The following is a 23,241-nucleotide window of genomic DNA, read 5'->3' on the forward strand; positions in this document are numbered from 1 at the left end:
AACCAGTTCAGAGTGCAGCAGTTTTGCTGGTACATCTAGCAGCATAGGAACAGAAAGTATAGCAGGCAGGAGAGGCAGGAATATCTTAACTCAGTATGGTTGCAGCTCTGTAACATGAAGCCATGGCCTGATGCAACCTGTGAGTAGCAGATTCACATGTAGAATCACCTTGCTGATCTGCCACAGACTCTCTTTGCTGGTATAAATTGCAATAATCATTTAAGTAAATATGAGGCTTCAGTTTTCACTCAGGCTTAGTGTAGTCAGCCTTGCTAACGAAGCACACACGCATTTCTTTTAACTACATTCAAACAAGTAGGTCAGGATTTCACCATTAGTGTGCTGCCTGTAGTCACACATCAGGTGTACAGCAGAGCTGAGACTGAAGTTCAGCTCTTACATGTGCCAGTTTTATGTTCTTGATTTCAATGGAATCCTTCCTGATTTACACAGGTAAGAGGCAGAAAGCAGTCATGGCATCCTGTTACTCTAACTTCAATGCTCTTTTTACACAAGCAGAAGCTGTAACGTGGTTGAGATTACCCATGTACCTAAATGCTTAACTTACCTTATACAGTATTGAGTCACAAACACAGAAGATGTCAACGATGATGGGATTTTCAAGCAGGGGAAGAAGATGGTCAGGCATTCCTTGCCAAAAATGTAATAAGAAATGCTGAATCTAAAGGAGCAGGAACCAGATTCATGGGCATAAATAATGCTTGCTTGGCTCCCTGTGCATATATACCAAGAATGTGTGTTCAAACAACCTTACCTCTTCAAAGTTCCCATTAATTGCATTGTCAAGGACACACTGACAGTGTGTTTTGTACATCATGATAAGAGTATCTACCTATTTTGGAAGAAAGAAAGATTAAACAGAGTTTCTTAGCTCTCTCTTTTACTGCTATAGTCATCTAGGTTTCTGCTTTCTGTAGCTAGTATTTAAATAAAGAATATAAACTGTATTACAATGCACATTTACAAATATGCAGTCTGTATATCCAGAAGTGATGAGGAGGTCACTCATCTCTAGTTTTTATCGACATCTTTAAGTCTCAATGCTGTTGTCAGAATTGTAGCATCTGAATCTGTACATACTGTGAAAATGTGAATATCAAAGTAAGGCAATAGCTAGATTAGCCAGTCAGATGGTAAAGTAAATTCATCTTTCTGAAGCTAAGATTAATCCCAAAGAGTAGTGCAAGTTAATCATTAGGCTACTATAGGCGTCTATGAGTGTTCTGAAACATCATCTAGTTGGACAAATGAGAAAATAGCTGCCAGTCATTTGGTCAAAGTTTAATCACTGCTTTGCAAGAACTGAACTTTAAAAAGCAGAACTCCCTTTCATCTCATCAAGCTAATTTATCTGAGTGGAGTGTTCCCTTATTTTAATAACTGTACAGAGGTATTACAAGACTTTGTGAAAAATGGTAGTAAATTTTTTAATTTGTAGCAAATTGTAAAATAAGAATTTTGTAAAGTATTTTAAGGAAATAAAAAGCTAGCCAAACCATTCTTACAGTCCAGAATCACAAAAAGTTGTAACAGCTTGTGAACTTCTCTGGTAAACCAATCTCAGGTTTTGAATAAACTTAGTACTACCTTATTTCAATAGGTTTAGCATACAGATTTCTTTGGAAACGGACCTTGCTGAGTTTCAGAGCTGCTTCTGTAACTACGTATATTTGAAGAACAATGACAAAGGGTGAGATTCAAGAACATTTCAAAGAATTTTTTGGAAGAGGTGGATGGAAGTTTAAAGGTTGGGTAAGTTTTCTTCAGAAACATAAAATGAAGAAAGTATCAGTGTACTTCTGTGCAGACTGGTATGTTCATGGACTCTCCAGAGATTTCAATTGTATGCAGTTTCTTAGGAGTTGAATGCAGGATTCAGACTTCATGTATGGGCTCTTTTCAACAGAGTACCTAAATATCTTACATTCAGTAACCCTTTGTCAGATAAGCTGAAGGAGGGGAAAGACAGTAAGGAAAGAAAATGGGAAATAAGAGAACAAGGAATGAGGAAAGAGCAGCAAGGGAAGAGAGAGAGGGAGACACACAGAAATTCATCTCTCTTCCCACAGTCTCCTCATAACAACATGAGTCTGTCCCCAGACAGAGTCTTCTACAAAGCCCTGCTGGGCCCTCCTGCCATCTGGTCCCAACGTGAGAGCAATTACATGCTGCTGACCCAAAACTGAAGAGAAAATGAGTTGCATCTTCATCACTGTTGGAGTGGTAAAATTCAGTTTTGCTTATACTGCTGTATCGGGTCTGCAAGGAACCTCAAATGCTCTTCAGATTTAAACGTTATGGTAATGCTCTACATAGGAGAGAGGTCAATTCAGTGATGAAGACTAAAGCAGCAGGTGATGCACACTGCTGAGTACACCAGTTCTTGGGCTTTCTTTAGGAACTACAAGATTTCCAGCTACAATCTCTGTATAACAGATGGCTCCTTTTGTTTAGCCCCTTACAACAGGAATCCTAGGCTTCACTACTTTCACAAAACAAACTTAAGAGGAAGGGCTCATAAAACAAAAATATTTAAAGCAACATATCTCAGGACAGCCACCATCATGACCTGTACTGGAGGCTAAACTGGAGAGTTCACAATGTGTACCAAAAGGTTTCTGGCACAGTTCAGGGATGTAGCAGTCCATAATTGTAATGTGATCACAAACAACACAATACAGGCAAGGAATCAAAAACATAAAACATATGACAGCAACACTTCTAACTGAACAGTTACCCTTAGGATGAGCAATACTGAGTATTGATTCGAGGAATATGGTTTTACTAATTTAATGAAAAAAATATGCTCAGATTTTCAGTCTCTTTTCAAACAATTAATGAAAGGGAATAAAGTTCATCTAATTATTTGTTGTGAATTATTTGTTCTGATCTAATCAGAACAAAAGTTACCTTAAATATAAAGGCATTTGGAATGAATACAACTCTCTTATTTGTTTGTGTTGCTCTCCCTGTCTTACATACCATCAGTTGTAAAGTAGTAGGTCAGTTAATAGGTAAATAATTCAACCACCTTTCCAGTGGAAAGCCAGTTAATCGGTGTTAGTAAAGGTTTGCCCCCTCTATAAATCAGTCACCTCTGTTTGATTATGGACGTTTCTGGCTCTTTCATGTCAATACCTCAAAGGCTAAGATATGAAGAAACATATTGTGGCAATTTTTGTTCTGTAAGTTGGAAAAGAAGTAGTTCACATTTTACCTTGTCTTTAGAAATGCACCCTTGAAGTAAAAGGTGTTGAGCACTTGGAAACTCTGGGAGGAGAGTTCCAGTTTTGGAACTCAGAGAATATTTCCGAGTGAAACCACCCTGAAATGGAAGGGAAAGAACAGGATCATTGGAATAGCTAATATAGATTCAACTGAAAACAATAATTCATGCTGAATTGTCACATTATCTCATGAGTCTCTCAATATTCTAGAATATTTACATTCAGATAATCCTTCCAAAACATTGATGCTTATATAGATCCAGATTCCAGCTCAGAAAGGTAACTAAATACGTGCCTCGATCTAGACTCCTCCAAATACAGTTTTCTGAGTGATGCAGCCTTTGTTCATGGAATTCTACAAGCTTTAGATTTAATCTATGTTTAGAAACTAAAGTAGAATACTACTCTCCTCTGCAGTATCGACTGTGATATCCACAGGGAGATCCTAAGTTTTATTTAATATATACCTTTCTGGTGCAAGGATCCAGGGCACTGGAGATGATATTGTTCTCGCCCACTCTCTTCCTTCCTGTTCTGATAGCACAGCAATAGTGACTTCTGCTTTTTTACTGTGCTAATCACTATTTTAGTTTATCATAAAGTTTGATAATATTTCATGGTGATATGGATGTGATGGTATGTAGGGTCCACGGACACTTCTGAACTAAGTTTTTATTATATAGCTCTCTGTGATTGTGGCAGACTTGACATGAAGCCCAGTTTCATATCTCAATAAGAACGATATTCCTAGCTGTTTAGTGTTCTCCTGTTAATTTGTTGAGACACAGTCAATACTGACCTGGAGATAAGATAAATTCCTCCTGAATTATGCTAAATTCTGCGGATGTGAGAGTTTCTTTCAGTTCTCAGAGTTCACCTCTTAAGCCTCTTAGCTTGTGACATCTGAAATATCATAGACACATCTTGTACTAGTTACAGACTAAGAAAAGACCTTGAATAAATATTGGATGCTAGCCATTGGAGAGATGGATTTGAAGGATGAAGCAACAAGCAGCCTTGTATGTGCAGATACTGACTGTGAAGCAATATAGAGTAAATCAACCCTTGTTTATACCCCTAACCTAATACTCTCACAGAATCTGATTTAGTCTACTTCTCAGTAAAGCAGAGCAGTAGCATTCTGTAGTGATATAGTGTTACTCTGCTTATATTTACAATGCACACCACATTACGCCTATTAAGCTCTCAAATTATACAGTTAAGATGAAACCCTCACCCTCAAGTGAAGCAATAAAATCTGTGTTATGATTCTGTCCTTACAGACTGAATTTTACTTATTCTCATATAACTGCATTCAAACCTAGAGAAGACTATTTGGCTGAAACCCTTTGTTCCATTTTAGCCCACCTAGTCCTTATGTCATGGCAGTGTACAGAGCCTTGGGCAGGCCTTCTGCATATTCCTGCAGTAAATCCACTACTTTTGTGCAGATTCCCTTTGTATTAATGGGTGGAATTTATGACCATGCAAAAGGCATTCAAAAAGTACTTGAAGTGGCCTTTTCCTACCCCTTTGCATACAGTCAGATTTCACTAAAGTGGGAATAGTAGGTTTATAGTGTAACATATAGTGTAAAACTGTAAAAAGGGGGTATTTTCCTAAAAATGTTGACTCATGAATTTGAGGCCAGTTTCAAGTGAAATTCTTTCAAACACCAAATTCAGAAAACTACAGCTGTAACTGACTTATTCACCATATATATCTCTCCTTATTTTTATAGGGTGATATGTCTGCCAAAACAGACAGCAAGGAACTAAGCATCCATCATGTAAACACACTTTGCCTGTGCTATCTACTATTCAAATACATATAAAGCTCTAAGTCAAAGAAATTAAAGAAATTTAGAAACATTAGTACGTCTTCGTGTCAATACTTTCGCAGTTTTATAATTGCCTATCAGTATGAGGAGGTTTGGGTTTTTTTAATAACAGGAGTAATCTCAATGATTTTATTATGCAATTACCCATGAAATATATTAAAAGCTCTGATTAAAAGGGATTAGTTCATTTAAAAGAAGGCAGTGATGGTGGTGGGAGGTTTAAGAGAAGATAATCTGCAATGTTTTTTACCTTGCTAATGGACTTATATGACTGTGCCTGAGTTCTAAGCTTAATATTTTAACCCGCTGCCACTTGCCCTTTCAATTTAATGCCATCTGTTTCTAATGGCCATTTAACATTAAGATAATGACAGTAATATTATCTGCCTAATTAACCATGCAGACTCTAATGGTGCACTAACTGGTTTAGATAAAAGAATTTGCTGATATCTCCCCCTACAGAGAGAATACTAGAAAATGTGATAAAACATACCAGAAGTAAACAGTGTCCCTGGCACTCAATAAGTGTTCATTCAAATGCCATTTACTCAGTATATTTAGACAATCAGTGCTTTAACATCTTTTCAATATCTTTATGTTCCTACTGAGAATTACACCTTATGCAATCATTATAAATCTTTCTGGAATACCTAATTGCATGTACTTTCAAGCAAATGAATAATATTTTATCACCTGTTCACTTCAACAGAAAGTATGATGCCAAATTGTCAGCATGCTTCAATTGTTAAAATTCAGTTTTGACCATGAAAGCAGTTTTTTGCTTTTAAGACCTGCCTGAATAATTTCAGACAACAGAGCTAGACCATCAAAAACTCATACTGATGTGCCCTTTCTCACTTATTTCCATGGATTTCTCTGTGATTCTTTTTCTGGGAGGACTGAGGCAGAAACAAGACAGGTTTACGGAATTGCCAGTTCCCAAACAGGCTGGGAATGCCACATCAGAGATGGAAGTAAATGTGTATTCATTTATGCTGAAAGAACCAGAAAAATTCCATCCCAAAACTCTGAAAAAATGAATGCTAGTAGTGCACATGAATCCTTGCATATGTTGGGGATATCCCATAGCATAGCCCTATCTTTTTTTGATAAGATAGCTCATTATCTGAACTGGGAAAATGCAGCAGCAGATTTAATCTATCTGAACCTCACTAAAATACTTGACGTGGTGTCACCATGAGAAATGATTAGTTATGCTGGTGAGAATGGGGATTAGCGCAAGAATGTAAAATGCTTAAGCAACTTACTCCAGCTGAAATGCTAACAAGTTGTGTTGACAAGGAAACTACTGGGTTGAAACGGGATTTGATTCTCGAAGATCAGACTTGGGGCTGATCTCATTGAACATTTCATAGATCAAATTGGCTGACATGAACTAACGACATCATCAATAAAGAGGAAGACCAAGAGGTCATGTAGAAAGATCTGGATGGCTTTGAGATAATGGCAATAAAGGGGATGAAAATCAATAGAGCAAAGCTACACTCTCAGGGACCAATAAGAATTTCTGTTATCAGCTCAGAGTTGCTTATCTGGAAATGAAAAAGGAGAAAGACTTGCTGTGTATCAGTTGATCACAGAGGATATATTTAGTCTGGTAAATTAAAAGGTGTCAGGAAACATTCCCAGGCAATACTGGAACAGTATTATTCAGAATGGCCTTTGGCATTCTTTTGGCCCATGCCAGTTAACAGTCTCCCAGACAACTCCTGCTCATGTTTCAACAGTTACTGCATGTTAGGGACTTTTCTCCACGGCATGCGGCTGAGATGTGCCTATGTTGTTTTGTAGGTTCAGGAGCTTAATAATATGGCTGCAGGCTATTCCATCCCAGTTGCGCTCAGTGTCAAAGAACAATCCTGTGAGCAATCCTTAGCCCTTAATGTACAATAATCCATAATTTTCTACTATAGATATGGGCAGAATAATAGTGACTGTACAATAGTATACAGTAGTGAAAATGAAGGCTACTTGTGAGAAAAAAATATCCATACAAAAACGAAACACAGATCTGGGGTTCATCAGAAGGGATATTTCCAATAGACATTGGAGACATGCCATTTACAAGACTTTATGATTTTTTTTTCTGGCAAGACATTCAAATTGGAACAAGTACAGTGAAAGACTGATCAGAAGTGACTAAAAGCTGCTGCTTGTTCCATCAAGCAAGCAAAAGCAGTGAAAAGGTATCTCACAGGAAAATGTCATGAAAAGCAAAAATTAGAGATAGACAATCCTGACCAGGAGGTATAAAATTCAGTTTATTAAAATAAAAAAATCTTTTGGCTTTCAATCAGAAAAAATGAGATTCTGAAAAAGCCCTCCTGCAAAAGTAATGAAAGTGAAAAATCAAGCTAGAGCCTGATCCTTTGCTTAAGAGGGTCTATTATGAACCTCTGTGATTATGGGCAACTGGATTGGAACAGGAACCCCAGAAGGTGCCTTCAATCTTATTTTCCTTTGCATATTTAGAGGAGCAAATACTCAGCTTCATAAAAAAAAATTATGCAGTCTAATCTGTAATGAAAAATATTGCTACAATTTTCAAATAAATGAATGTGAAGAAAACCAGAGGTCACATAATATTAGGATTATAACAGAAGTGAAAGGAAACAGACTACAGCACTTACCTCATTCTTTAACTTACTTCCAGAGAACCTTTGGAAAAAAAACACATTTAATTATTTTTTCATATGCAGAACATTTGTGGAGTTTGTATATATATACACATACACAAACATATATAAAATAGATCAATTAGAAAAATGATCACATTTCTCCAAATGTATTTATAATAAAAAACATGCTTTTTTCTTAACTTCTTCCATGGCTTTGCAAGTGCCTCAGGATATCAGGAAACCTACTGTCTTCTAAAACATGAAGATTCAGATCATTGACCAAACAATAAAGTATAAAACCCAGTTTCAGCTTTTTCTTTGGAACTTTGCAACTTCACAAATATCAAAAGGGCAGTATAGGTGCAAGACTATGAGGTCTTTACCAGGAAATACATGAAGTTTTTGATACAGCTGAGTAAATTCAGAGCAGAAAAAATATATCTAAACTTAAACTTCTCAGGAAAATGAAATCATATCGATTTTCCATTCTTTTTCACCACAGTATTATTTTGATGCAGATGAAATGCATTTCTGAGATCACAGATTCATTAACTGTCAAAAATGTGTTGCAATATAGTGAATGTCCTACTAAAAGTCCCATTGAGAGATTGCCAATGAAGTAATTGGACTATCAGGTGACTCTTCGGGACATTGTAAGTTATAACTACTAAACTAGTTTACGTTTAGTAGTGTGTTGAGAAGAGAATGTGTAATGATAGAGATTCTAATGGATCAGTATAATGACAAATGTTGTTTGATTATTGTTATTTCATGTTCTGTTAGCTGCCAATCGATAAGATACTGTGGGCAACAGAAGTCTTACAACTATTAGTGGCAATATCGTGATTTCATGCTGTTATGATGCTCTGCTGGCAGAACAGAAAACCAGAGGCTGAGTGATCGAGGAATTCTTCCTGCCCAGGCCACACACAAGTACCTGACAGTTCCCATCTCATGATTATCCAGCACATTACCTACAGAGTTACCTTGGCTGTTAATAGGTGAGTATGAAAGAAGGCTTCATGCAGTTGATTACAACATGGAGCTAATTATCTTCATAGCTGTATGTATTTGTTATGGACTGTGGATTTCCTCATGTGCAGCAAAATGTACACAGAATGTACAGCAAAAAAACATGAGGCAGCATCTCCTAGCATTGCTCCTCCAGAGCCTTAATTACTAGCTAAAGCTACCCTTCATACAGTGCTGTGTTAACTAATGATTTTTGGTATTAGGTATGCTCATTTCACAGTGCAAGGCTTGATATTTAAAGGAACCAGGAGGTCAAATTTACAGTGGAATTTAAGGACTCAGGCATCTGCAACCCTGCATTTAAGGACTATTGTACTCAGCTCAATTACCTGAATGTTAATACATAAATGCCATTTAAAATTGAAATGGCAGTAGAGGCCTATATTTAGGCAACTGCCCCTTCTAATTTTGCCCCAATTGCCCCTTCTAATCTTTTGACAAGTTACCATGAAAGCCTTGTAGTAAAGGCCTCCATATGCCTATATTTGTGCATGGGCATGGTGTGATCTGATACCATTATCAACCCATATATTTTCCCTACCTATTCCTGCCCCAGGCTTAATCCAGAAACCATTTTTATAGCTCACCTACCAGAACAGGCATCAGACAAGGACAGAATTTATGATGGATCATCATATGCATCAGCCAGCAACTGGGAGATTCACTTTGAATTTTGAATCCCTGCACTGCCTGACTCTTTCTTTACCCAGAAGCTTGTTCTCAACCCCAGGCTACTGTGTCATTCTCTTCACACAGACAAATCCAACTATAGTGATGGCCCAGACTGTGGAAAATGAGCATTTGAACTTCTGTTCTAAATCAGCTAGGGAGGCAATTTGACTGCTGGACCCTGAAAATTCAATATCTCATACATGAAGGCACAAGGCCTAACAGAAAGGAAAGGTTCCTAATTAGTGAATCTAGTGAGGACTCCTGAAAATCTTAGAGAGTATCTATGCCATCTTTATGTGAGTATATACTCTTGGAAATCCAGCTGTGGGGAATTTTGCAGAACCTCCACTTTCTTTGCATTCATTGCTTCTAGACTGTGCAGGGACAGACCTTTACATGGAAAGGGCACTAGCTGACATAAAGCTGAAGGCTATGAGTGATTATAGTCCCTTAAATTAAAATAACTGTCTTTTAGTAAATTAAATGAGCAATTTGTTCAAGATAATTCTTTATTATGAAAGACCCTCAACCTGCTGTGTACCAGCAACACCTCCACAGCTTTGGACAAATGCCACTTCTGGACAAGGCCAGTCTTCTATACCTTAAGTCCTGCAGCAGAGAGATCCCTCATTTTAAGCATCACTGGCAACATTGCCCTCAATTTTTACACTTGTTCCATTGTTTGGAAAAAGTCTCTTTTGATACAATCTAAATCTGCACGCAGTTGAATTTTCTATGTGTGATTATAAACTCATTTATTCCTTTCCTTTCTCAAGAGTCCCCACGTATACAGGTATACTGCCGTAGACAATGAAAGCCGTCATTCAAGCCATATGTGAACAGAGACTTTTGTTTTACGAACTATTAATCTTTGGCAAACCAACAGGCAGCTATCGTAACGTATTGATCCTGCTAGCTGTCCCTTAAATAAATATAATTAGAGCTTCCTGGGTTAGGTTTAAACTGATATTAGCCAGTCAAAGAACCTGTAAATATTAATCTACGCTGACCCCTCCCTCCTGCCCACAGGTGCCAGCTTCACACCATTCCCCAGACGTTTCATAATGGGAAGCTGTCCTGGGGAAAGAACTCAGAAGGTGACACACAAGCAAACAAAATAAGACAAGTGTTCTGGAAATTATGTTTTGCTGCCTTACACTAACTTTAACAAATCCTCTGATGGTATAAGTTGATGCAGCTCTACACTGACTGAGGTGGGGCCATACTGGATGATACTAGCAAAAGATCTAGATCAACCTGTTAAAACAAAATTGATGTCTTCAGGGAGCAAACTGCTACCTAAATCTGGGAATGCCAGACATTGAGCTACGCAGCAATACTAGTTCTGGTATCAACAATTACTGTCCTACAAATACCTTCCTAAGAGAAGGTTAAAGTTAGACCTTCACTGACTAAGTCTCAGAAGTTATGTTATTGTACCTGGTTAAGCCTTTTCCAGAATACACAGAGTGGTAGTATGCACTAGTTTCTTTAATGCCAATTCCATAATAATGATACCTGTGGAAAAAAAAAGAGGCGTGTTTCTGAGTGACATGTCAAGTAAAACAAACTGTCAAACTGATGTTCAATGCTTTCTGAAAACTTTTCCTAACAGTGTCTACTAATTCCTTTCACTGACATGGAACACAATCTGGTCTCATAGAAAGGAGTATTCTCATGATTTGATTCAGAATTCCAGGCTGGGATCTTCTTTAAATTTAAAATACTTACTCTCACTGGAACAGCAAATCTCCTAGAAACATGTTACATCTCTTCTTCCTAATGTGCATTCTCTTTCATTTTACTTTGTTTGTTGAAAGGGTGCTGGGTTTGATTTACCAGGTTTATTTTATCAGGCTTACCACTGTTACATTTAGACAGTCCCACAGAACACTTTTCAGTTGAAAATAACTTGCCAGTGTACCCTATAAATCAGCGTCCAGCCTCTTATGACTAAAAATGCTAACATGTCATTCATTCATTCTTCTCTCAGGTTGTAGGGTAATGGATTCTGATTAATTACTTAGCTGCTTAAGCAATTCTCATCCACACTTGTCTCCCTTGCTCTCTCCTGGAAATTATTGCTCCCAAACAGAGCTGGAAGAAGAAAACAAGCCTGTTTCTCAGTCTCTGCAGTGCTGAGCCCAACACCTTAACCAAAGACACTAAAGAGGGTGGACTGGGGCTAAGAAAACTGGCTATGCAGTAGGTACTTATTATTTTCTACTGATTTTGGTACAAAAGAAGTGCCCTTCAGGAGAAGGGCAGGAGAGCAAGCTGGGGGAAACTCTTTCTTTACTAGTCATAGCAAAGTTTGCTTGAGTTCATCTATCAAAGGTGATAGGCCCTGTCTTGTAAATTCCACTCAATAGATTTAAAAACTGATTGTGTTAAACCAAATTTGTCTAAGAATGTTATGGACAGTATACTCAGGATCATTTGTTTTCTACTAAAGTTAGCTTGAAAACACCACGGCAGCTGGTTTAACTGAACTGCTTCAAAGTAACGCCCGTAGTTCAAGTACATTGCATGGAAACCAAGGCTAACATAGAGGTAATGCTTTGCAACACATTGCACTAATTTCCCTGAAATTTCTCAAAAGCTTGAAGAAATGCTCTCTTAAGACACAAATCCCCCAGCAAATAGTTCATAGAACACATAAACAAAAGTTTTCAGCTCACCTCTGCTGGTCCTGGTGATGCCCATTTAAAAAAAATCACAGTCTTACTGTTGGTCTTGTATGGGACAGTCACAGATAAGAGCAAACCCCTCAAATACTTTGTATTTACAAAGCTGGCTAAAGGCTTTAGATACAAATGATATTTAAGAAAATGTCCATTAGGATGGTGTATTTGCTTTGCCTAGGTAGCTTTGAAAATCTCAGCTGAAATAGGCGTTCTGTTTCTGGACCCACTGTTGAGTGCACTCCGGATTTTACAGCCAAGAAATGTGACAGAAAGTGGCTGCTGTTAAACATCACAGCTTTTACTGTTTGCCTGAAACTGATGAGTCTACATAACACTACTAGATCGCAGTAGTACCTGGCGACCCCTAGGAAGGCCAAAAGTTTCTCACCTATTCCTTTACCGTCAGTTTTCTTGCCTCGTAAGTGTATTTTTCTGAGGGATGGTGACGTGGGTAACTGACCATTTTTAAATACCTGTTAATACTCAGAAGCTCAAACATAGGACCATCTGCTTATATCTTTTATCCTTTTACCCTTTTTATCCATTAAAGTCAGAGTTGCCTGACCAAAGCGAAGCGACACCTTAAGGTGGTTTAGGATGCCAATGGGACCTTTCACTAAATGTCATAATGCCAGACAGTTGTCCTCCATTTCACATATAGTACTGTGTCACCTATGTTATGAATTAAGGTTTTCAACCACTACGTTTGCTTTAGGAGTATTAAACAGATAGACTTGGGCCAATGATCCGGATCTGGAAATTCCTAGTATTTGACAGAGTTCTGACACAAATGCTAAAGGCATGAACATTTTTTCTTCTTTCATGACAATGAAGTCATTTTTGACATGACACAAGAGATACTGAAAATATACATGTATGGATGCTTTGAAATAACAGCACTTACTTAGTCTTGACATTGCAAAGGTTGTTCATTGAACAGGATGAAAAACAAAATAGAGCTGTGACCTCTTCTTTAACAACATTATCTGCACATTTGTCATTGGCTGTGTAAGCAAGCAGTTGCCTACATCTTATTCCAACACCCTAAATTTCCCAGTTTCAATCACATGCTATTTTGTAAATTCTGAAAATAAAACCTCACACTCTCACCACAAATTTGGAATTCCCTCCTGCTAAAGCTGGAGTGGGGCAGAGGCAAGGAAAAGCATTACTTCTTTGCAAAGTCAGGATTCAATATCTAGATTATTCGATATTAACATAGTTGGGCTAGAAACAGGAACTACTGTGTGATTTGGATTCTCAGGTTTCCAGTGGCAGGCAATATACTCACTGCTGCTCTGGAATGCCCCAAGATATCAGAATTTATCTGTCATTATTTATTAATAAATGCATAGCAGTTATCATTCTGATTTCCTTCAGCAATTTGTGTGGTTGAATTTTTAGTACTAGAAAATACAACTTTCCAGTCATGACACAGAAGCAATTAAAAAAATTATAACCTTTGCTTTCCAAGCCCTGTCTGGCATACTTCATAGAGTAATAAAGAATTTCATTCCCTTACAAGCCAAAATAATCAGCTGAATAGCTTATTTTGAACACCCTGTTGAGAGTAGTATACCCATCCCAGACACACTGATAACTTCTTTAACCTACAACTTCAAGTACCTTTTTTCTGTCTCTTTATAGGTACGTACAGTATGTATGTATTTTACTATTTATATTTCTATTGTCTAATTAATAAAATTAAACCACTCATCATAAGGAACTTACTCTCAGTTTTTGTAACAAACCGTTTAAATACCAAGCTGAACTGCTTTCCTCTTTTAATTTCAGTGGTTTGCTGTAACATATGTTCCTACGCAACTAGTAGCCCTGATTTTAGCATACACTGACACAAATGATAGCTGATAAGGAAATGATAGGCTTAAGCTGTTCAGGGATTTGCAATAACTTGTTATCACAGGGCCAGCTGCCATATCAGTTTTATTAACCCACTAAATCACTCCTAATAAATAAGATAATAGTTTTCAGACATGATGGATAAAAGCTAAGAGTCATCATTGATCAAAGTCTACAAAGAAATTAAATTGTAACTTGAGGTCAAACAGTCTTCTGTGTGCATGGACTGAGCAGTATGCACGTTTTCACGAATAACTGCTCCAGGTAACTAATGTACCAAGAAAATTACAACTGAATTCTAGCAGTGACCACAGTATATTTGACATTACCTATGCAAAAAGGCGGATTCAGAACCTGCTGCACAGACAACTGTCGCTTATGAAATACTAATCTAAGAGAGCAGCTTGCAGTATTTATTGTGCTGGGTCATCTTCCCTTCAGCAGGAATACAGAAAACTTCTCCTACATTCAGCAATCTGGAGTGATTAGCATGGTCATTGGAGGGGAATGAACTTTGTTAACAAAATTGTGTCCAATGTGGTGTACCTTTTTGGCCAAATATTTAAATGAGTGCTTTAGCATTGACACTTTTGTACAAATGGGCTGTTGAACATAAACACAGAGAGAAAGACACTCTGACCAAAGTTCTAGGATTTATTAGACCCATTTTTAAGTCTCTCTTTTGCCCAGAACAGGAGATGACAAACGCTGCTTAGAATCAAAATTGGAACTAACATTTGTGTACCTCACACCTTAGAGTAGCACCTGTATCCCACACCTTAGTGCAGCAGTTCTTTCTCAAAACCAATTCATGCTCATGAGAATGCTAGAAAGAGCTTGGCCTTGTTCCAGAGTGGGAGAAAAACAACGTCTGTCACCTTAAAAATGATGGAAAAGGGAACTGATTTTCTTTGCTTTCTTCTGACCACAGCCAGGCTCTACCAATACATTACTGTGTATGCATGCATTGTGCAGCAAGGAGTTCTATTCGTGGGAAGTTAGCCTTTCTTTGCAATATAAGAATAATGCTTCCACTGGAGAGGAATTGTATTTTTCCTTTCATGCTTTTGCAGCATCTGGCTCAGAAGAGCCCTGGACAATGATCAGAGCTCCTAGGCAATACCACAATACAAAACTTCACTGTCAGGAATAGTCAGTACTATTACTCCTCCTAACATTATATCAAAATAATGACAGCAACAACAGAAATAAAACAATGTCACTACACTACCATGCTTAAAAAAATAGGATTTAATTGCTAGTACGAAGTGTCTCTTACCAGCCTCAGTAACCCATCTTTGTTCCACACAGAAAGAGCTTACAACATTTAGAGTTCATGCTGACTAACAATTTACTGAAACTGAAGAACAGTCCTTTAATTTCATTATTAATTTAATGGAAATACTTCTGTAAATGATATTTGTGTGACTAACTGCTACCTGATGAAAGCAGCAATGAATTTGCTCCTCAGTGAGGCTGTGGTTCTGAGGGAAATATGGTCCACAACATCAGAGACAGATAAATAATAACCAGAGATTTATATTTTATACTGCTACTTCTCTATGACTACTTGCTGCTGTATTCAGTCTCTGAACTGGAGATATCGTCACTTGTGCCTTTTGTGAGGCCCTTTTTTCGCACAGCAAGGGCAATGTAAATGTACCTTGCTGGAAATGACAATTGCAGAGGAAGTCTCTGAGGAAAACTGCGATGAAAAGAAATAAGAAGAAACAAATGTCAGATGTTCAAACAAAACCTGCTGATGCCTCATCCCTTTGAGGAAATTGTTCAGGAACAGTTAATCCATATGAAAATATGGCACATAATACCACCAAGGTCAGTAGGCATATGGGATCTGCTGAAGAAATAATGGGCATAAGATATTTCTGTGCTAATACTGTTAAATGTCTTAGAGAAAGGGGCAAATAGTGAAACATGTGCCAAACAACTAATTTTGTAGCCAGATTCCCATGTCAAAAACTAGATTTGAAACATACCCCTTTACTTAATAGACATTGACTTCCTCTGCTTTAAATTATGCAGATATATGATACGGTTTGGAAGTTTGGATCCTGATTGGATCTTGTTTATCAATTTATTAGATATGTCAGATAAAAATTATAATGAGCATTTGGGAGACTCTTCCACTTGCTTTCTCTCATTCATTATAACTTGAAAGTGATTCTCCAAATATGTTAGGTTATGAACCCGACTAAGACTTACTTAACTAAGGCATTGAATTAGTAGGTTGTCAAATATTCCTGGAGAGTGTGAATGGCAGATCTCCTAAAAACTTAAACACAGCACCAGCAGCAAATGTCCATCTGCAAAGCTAAGTCAACACCAGCTTACGCCTGTAACCATAGCTCAACTTCACCACAGCAGTCAACATATGAAATCCCTCTTTGCCCCAAAAATAACCTTTTTAATAGTCACTTCCCTCAAAAACCCTCTATTCAGCACCTACAGGTCATCTACAAAAAGCAAAATGAACTCCAATTCCAGTTTTTACCTATACAATACAGATTGTGTATTCTCTCAAAAAAAAAAAAAAAAAAAGGAGTACAAATTTGTAAGACTGACAGGAACTATGCAAGAACTGTTCTCTGTTAAAAAAGGAAGAATATTCTATGCTGGCTTTATTTCCTTGGGATTTTGTTTTTATTAATGATTATTTAAAATAAATACTTGAGACATACTCAAGAAATAGAATGTCTTTGTAAAAATTTGGAATTTAAATTCTTCCCCAGCTTCGTTTATACTGCAACAAAACCTAAAATTCAGAAATTACACCTCCTGTGCATTCTTCAGCAAAACTAAGGTGAAATCAACTGGCTATTTCTTATATTTCTAAGGCAGGAAGAAAACCAAGCATAACAACATGAAACAACCCTACCCCCACCCCCAAATTTTAAAAGTAAACAACTGATCTTTCAGACATTCCTAATAAATTGCAAAGCACTTAGGAAAACCATAGTCTTGTAGATTTTTTTCCCTTTTCAGTCTCCCTTTATTTTGAGTTTTGCCTATAAATTACTGAAAGACAAGAGTAACTTTGTCTTTCAAGGCTAAGTCGTTCAAAATAAAGATTTTTCCCACACAAACAGAATGTTTGAGTTTCTTATATTACTACCAGTATTCTGGTGTTCTATCTTATTCAACAGCAAAATGTTTCTTTGATAATATTCTGGGTTTTAGTTTTGTTTCAGTAAACCATCAACTCTTTGTGCTTTCTTCTATAAGTCAAGGATAGTTCCACGATTCTTTTTCAGTAAGTACATAAACACATTCGTAATTTTAAGCATGACAAAAATCCTAGGGCTACCCACATATTTAAAGGCATGCATCCCCTATAATATTGGCATTGATAATAGATGTTTAATTTTTGTGTATACACAGAAAGCTGGACACAACATCTATCCTAATTTGCTCATTGTAGCAATGTCTTATTTTTAAGAAAACCTGTTTTGAAATCAATGGAAACATACAGATAAGGATCTGATCTAAATTTGATTTGGGATTGAAAACTATTGAGTTTTTGGAGAGTTACTTTAGAAGAACAGAATTATTTAGCTAGTCCTATTTCACGTAGAATGGTATGGGCACATTATTTAGGTTTAAATATTTTTTAAAACCCAATATTGATAAACAGTGAAATAACAATTTAAAGCACAGCACTCAGAAAAGCTCAGAGCCAGTCTTGGTTTCAGGCAATACAGAGAACTGTTGTATTAGTGACTCCCCAAACAGGGATAGAAGCTTCCTAGGATTACCTGACTCGTAGCTTGGCACTAGCAGTACCCTAGAGCATTATTTTGAGTTCTCTACATTCCTTACATCAATACACCACACAGTTTTTCATTTCCTTAAGAAGTAGCATTGCCCTGTTAAAAAACAAAATCAGACTGCATACAATTCATCAGTCCTTCCTCAGCAGTCTTGATGTCAGGACGTAGGAGGGAGGGTGGGCGTAAGGGAATATGTTGTCACCATCTTTCACCACAGTTTTACAATAACTTTATCATGGCCAAAAGCATAATGCCAGAACCAGAATTAATAAAAATTTCACCATGGCTGATATATAATTATCTGGAATCTACTCCCACAGCCTGATATTCCACAGATCAAACATACAAATCAATTGAATATATTATTTATTAAATGACTGCACTACAGGTTGTGTACTTTTCAGAGTTTTTATAATCTACTCACAACAAAGAGCAGACATATACCTTCACAATTTAAGACAATGTTTTCTTCTAGTGTCTTTAAATTAATCCATATTGTTATGGATAGAACACAATGAAGTTGTTAGATTTGCAAAAGGCAAATAAAACACAAAGATGTATGTGTTATATAATGTTTTTATATACAACATTTTGACATATATTTGGAACAAATGCATGGCTCTATAAATATAATAGCAAGTTTTAGAAGCTTAATCAATTTAATTTTAGAAATTCTGCCTGCAGTAATGTTTTCAAACTCAAACTCTGTGTCAGTTTCACCATATACATGAAAGTTATCACTTGCGGCTTGTCATCTGAATAAACCCCCAGACAAGTAGTATATATTATGGAGACATGGAAATATATGCCATTCCTAGAATGTATTCTGTAAGGGGATACACAGACAATTTTGCCTTACTTTGAATGGCCCCTTGTTCCAAGCCGCCTTGTGGTAAGCAGAGGGAATTTCTGGCGAATGGTCTAAAGAGAAAATAACTGTATTAATTTATAACACTTTCTTAGCAATCTGTTATTAGAAAAATTGTAGTGTAAATATACGGTCAAAGGTAGTCGCTGAGTAAATATTTGTGACACTTGTGTCACAACATAAACAATTACGCATGTTTTACACTGCAGGGTTCCTTCCATCCTCGTCCATCTTGCTGTGTACCTCCAGTCTTCCCACCCATAAGCTCCTTCCCACTCTTCCCACCTGTTCTTCCTTTCTGTTTTGAGTTCTGCAACTTAAAAACTAATTTTCTTCACCAAGATCCTGTTTCATTCAGGTCCCTAAAGTAAAACTGTATCTTTTGCTTCAGAGATCTAAACAGAACCAGGGAAAGATCTGTCCTCTCTCTATTCTGTTTTCAAAGTCAAACAACTAAAATTAAATTTATTTTTTATTTGAAAAGTGTGATCTGAAGGTTAAAGCAAGCAAATATTTGCCTTACAGGTATTTCTGTGTCCTCCACTATCAAAGCGCTGGACAGTCTTAAATTTAGTTATGCTCAATTAAACCCTACGGAAGTTTCTGTTAGCCCTATGCTGCACATAAAGAATTCATGTTATATGATTTAATCCAAGTCAAGCAAAGCATTATGTCACTGGGACCTGAGGTTGAGATTAGTGTCCTAAAAACATCCTTCTCTTCCTGTGAAGAATGATGTTTAAAGCTAAAGCTTTATTAAGTAAAAAACTAATTTGGTAATAGAGGTAGATCTAATAGATACATCTAATAGATCGCTATCAAAACAATGTTTAAATGGAAAGCTATTGTCTTCCTCATTTATACGGAAACATAGAGTAAAAATTACACATACACTTTCTCAGTATATCTAATTCAAGAGGAAAAAATTAGTAAGTGAACGTTTTATGAACTGGATTTTAAATCCATTATTATTATTTAATTAAATTAATGCATTTTGCGATGTATGAACAATAACCAGATCAGTAGTGTTTAAAAAAAGATGATCCTTGCAGCATTTTTGGTTTCCTGTTTCAATAACTACTCAGGATTTAATTTGGAGAGTTCACATCTCCCTTTCATTAAATGATTTCAGGATTAATTGTAAGAAAGGGTAGAAAAGATGATGAATCAACAATTTTTCATTAAGGAGCTCTTTGTGTTATTAATTTTTATTCCCCTTCTTGTATTGCTTCTTGTGTCACATCTCACTTTACACTGCCTTTAGTATAATTAAAAGTGTCTTCCATGTCAAAGCTCTTTTTGTGGAAAGAACCCTATTAATGTCATCATCAAAAAAGAAGAAAAAAAAAAAGAGAAAAAAGAAGCTCCCGGAGAGAATGGTTTTTTTATATATATGAAATAACAATAAATCAAAGAGAATTTCAGCTTATATCTCGTATAAGGTGGCATCATGAAATCCCTTCATATGGAACAGTGTACTTAGTTTGATTCCATGCACGTTAGCAGTAGAAAACGTGAATTTGAGAGGCATTTTGACACAGCTGTACTAAATTGTCATTCTGTCAAAGAATTAGGCTAACAAATTATGAAAACAATTAATCTTTACCTTCCCAAAAGTTGCAGCACAGGCAGGTTCCAGCTTCTCTTTTCTGCAGAAGTCTAAATAATGTGCATAAAGGATGCATCTCGGTAAACAAACTCCTTCACAGACAATATAGTTTTCTTCCAGCCTGTAGAGAGAAGGAAACTGCCAGAGTAAGAAGCAACATGCCATGTCTCCCCGTTTTATTTTCCTTCTGGTTTTTGCTACTGCCCTTTTTTTTTTTTTTTTGTTACTGAAGATTTCCATGAGAGCACACAGATGAGTTTCTACAGAACCAGACTGACACTAGAGACTGACTCCACACCTGGAGCATAGGGTAGCTGCAGAATACAGAAAAACAGGTCTGTTTTCTTAATGAGCCTTTTTTCAATGTCTGGGCTATTTTTTGCTTTCTATAAATGATCAAATGATCATCACCTAAAAGCCAGCCTTGCTCTGAGAATAAGAGTGGTAACTAGACTATGAAAGACTTGGGTTTAAGTCTGTCCTTTGAATAGAGCAGGGGCTTGAACTTGCGTCTCCTGCCCCACTGTGTCTTTAACACCTGGGCTAATGTCTCTTTTCTTCCTACTTTTGCTTTTTAATTTCCACAATGGACTTGAAACTGTTTCTTGATCAACTCATACCAAAAAGCAAAGAACTGGCTTTTTCTGAAGGGGATGCATTTTTATGTAGCTCCTCAATCAGTTTACAGAATACAAGTGCCTAATGATGGGCATTAAAGCAAAATTTTAAACACTGAAGTAAAAAACTGGTTGTCTTCACTTGAACTGAACTCTCAGTAACACCTGGGTATTTCGCTGTTGTCCTGTTTCTTTTCTTTATTAATCTACATTATTTGCTACTCCTGGGATGATGTGCAATAGATTTATTTCTCAAATTACACAAATCTGTAAGAAAATACTGTGCAGTAAACACTGCACACTGAATAACTTTGCACTGACTCAGCCAATTCAAATCCTTACAATTTATGCTCAGAAGGCAGGTGTAAACTAGACCAAGAAACTGGGAAATTTGGATTGCTCTCATTTTTCAGTCACGAGGTAAAAGAAAACCCTAGATTTATGTTTGGTAACTAAGTTCCCATTTATTTCAACAGCACTCCTCCCTGATTTCAAGTATGCTTTAATAGAAACATTTACCAATTAATGTCTGCCGAATTTGACTTCTTATTTTGTTAATTTTTGCCAGATAAAACGAAGCAAAGTTAGGGCTTCCATGGATGGCAGAATATAATGTAAAAAGCATATGTTATAAGGCAGTGAAATTCTAACATTCATAGCCTGAAAGGATAATGAAAGCATCCATTCACGAACGTAAGTCTTAAGTAATGTTTCACTTCTACATTGTTTGATACATTTCATCGATTTTCTACATTTCATCGCTAGCCACACATTGCGAGACGCTGACAGAGATTTCTGTTAACTGCTAAACTTCTGCTAATTTAAAAAATCGGAAATTTGGGGGTGGGCGTCCTTATCTGTAGGCAAAGCTCACCTAGGAAACAACAAAAAACCAAAAACCAACCCACCCCAAACGCACCCCACACCCGCACAAACGACAAGTGCTTCCGAAGGAGCTGTGAGAGGCGGCCCTCCCCGCCGGCTCGGCTCTGCACAGCCCTCCCGTCCCCTCGGGGCTGAGGGGCTCGGCGGGGCGGGCGGCGGGGAGTCCCGGAGCCCTACCACTGCAGGGTGAGCTGCGTCTGCTTCTTCTTATCCTTCATGATCTGCGCGATGCTCTTCTTCGCAGACGGGCTCTGGTCCGCGGCTTTCAGGGCGCCGTCGCGACTGTCCGCATCCTCTTCCTCCGAGGAGAGGGCTGCGCTGTTAAAGCGTGTTTCTGAGCGCCGGGGCGGCGGCGGGGGAACAAGAAGAGAGACCCGAGGGCATCGTTACGCTCCGGCAGCACGCCGCCCCCTCCCGCCGCCCCCGCCGGAGGGGACGGGCCCGCCCGCCCCGAGCCCCGGCGGCCGCGGCCGCCTCGCCTCGCCTCGCCTCGCCGCCCCGCCGGGTCCCGAGCGGCAGCCGCCCTAGGGGCGCCTCGGCGGGACTGCCCGCACCGGCCCTGGGCTGCAAAGGGAAGGCTGCCGGCACCCCGCGTCTTACCTGACTTGATGCCGGCGGGCAGCGCCGGCTCCGGGAGCCCCCGCTCGGCGCCCGCCGCGGCGCGCAGCCCCTCCTCGGCGCAGGGCAGCAAGCCTCGCCCCACCAGCTCCGCGTAGCAATCCTCCTGGGCGGCGGAGCACACCGCCTGCGCGGCCGGGAGGTGCAGGAAGGCGTCCTCTTGCTCGGGACCCTTGGCCATGCTCCTCACCGGCGTCTGCTCTGCCCCGCCGCAGCGCGGGCGGCGCCCATGGGCGGCGGGAGGGGACGGGACGGGGCGGGCGGGCGCGGCGGCGGCGGCCTCAAGGCGCGGGGGGCGCCGGTTGAGGCATGGGCCGCGCCGGCCGTTCGGTTCGTGCGGGGCTCCGGCGCCTCGGCGGGAGACGGTGTCAGCCGAGCGCCGTCGCCGGCAGCCTGAGGGGAGGAGAGGCGACGCGGCGGCGGTGGCGGCGGCGGCGGCAGCGGGGGACAGGTGTGCCCTAGGGCGCCTTCCAGGGAGGCTGCATGGCTCCCGTGCGGGCGGAGGCGGCCGGGCCCGCGGGCGCCACTCCCTCCTCACGGCAGCTCCCCCGCGCCCGCCGAGGGGGCTCCGCCTCGGACGGGGTCCCGGAGGTCGCTGTCGGGCGGCGGCGGGGAGGAACGGCCGGCCCTGCCTCCCGCCTCCCCGCTGCTCAGTCAGGCCGGTCTCGCCTGGCCGGGAGGGGACGGGGCGCGGCTGAGGGCCCGGGCGGTGCGGGGGAGCCGGCCCGGAGCGGGTCTACTGGGGACTTAATGATTAACTCCCGCCGGCGGCGGCTCCCGCTTGTGTGATAGAGTAGCGAAGGCAAGTGGGCGGCAGGGACCCCCTCATTCTCTCCGGGTGAGGGCGAGGGTGGGGCATGGCACCCCGCTCCTCCTCA

At 39.3% G+C, this 23,241-nt stretch overlaps 1 protein-coding gene across 1 annotated transcript in view; it reads right to left on the reverse strand.

Annotated features, from left to right (window-relative positions):
* The window catches only part of RFX6 (regulatory factor X6), a 36,992-nt gene extending 14,404 nt beyond the window's left edge, over positions 1-22,588 (reverse strand). The window contains exons 1-9 of the mRNA XM_064448627.1: positions 22,346-22,588; positions 21,923-22,079; positions 20,241-20,364; positions 18,626-18,687; positions 10,872-10,949; positions 7,740-7,767; positions 3,239-3,346; positions 776-853; positions 569-682 (exon numbers count right to left, since the gene is read on the reverse strand). Of these exons, the coding sequence (XP_064304697.1) occupies positions 569-682; positions 776-853; positions 3,239-3,346; positions 7,740-7,767; positions 10,872-10,949; positions 18,626-18,687; positions 20,241-20,364; positions 21,923-22,079; positions 22,346-22,544 (948 nt within the window). The 5' untranslated portion in view covers positions 22,545-22,588. The remainder of the gene's footprint in view (positions 1-568; positions 683-775; positions 854-3,238; positions 3,347-7,739; positions 7,768-10,871; positions 10,950-18,625; positions 18,688-20,240; positions 20,365-21,922; positions 22,080-22,345) is intronic.
* Between the last annotated feature and the right edge of the window lie 653 nt (positions 22,589-23,241).

This window comes from Phalacrocorax carbo, chromosome 3 (assembly GCF_963921805.1).
Source record: "Phalacrocorax carbo chromosome 3, bPhaCar2.1, whole genome shotgun sequence".
NCBI lineage: Eukaryota > Metazoa > Chordata > Aves > Suliformes > Phalacrocoracidae > Phalacrocorax > Phalacrocorax carbo.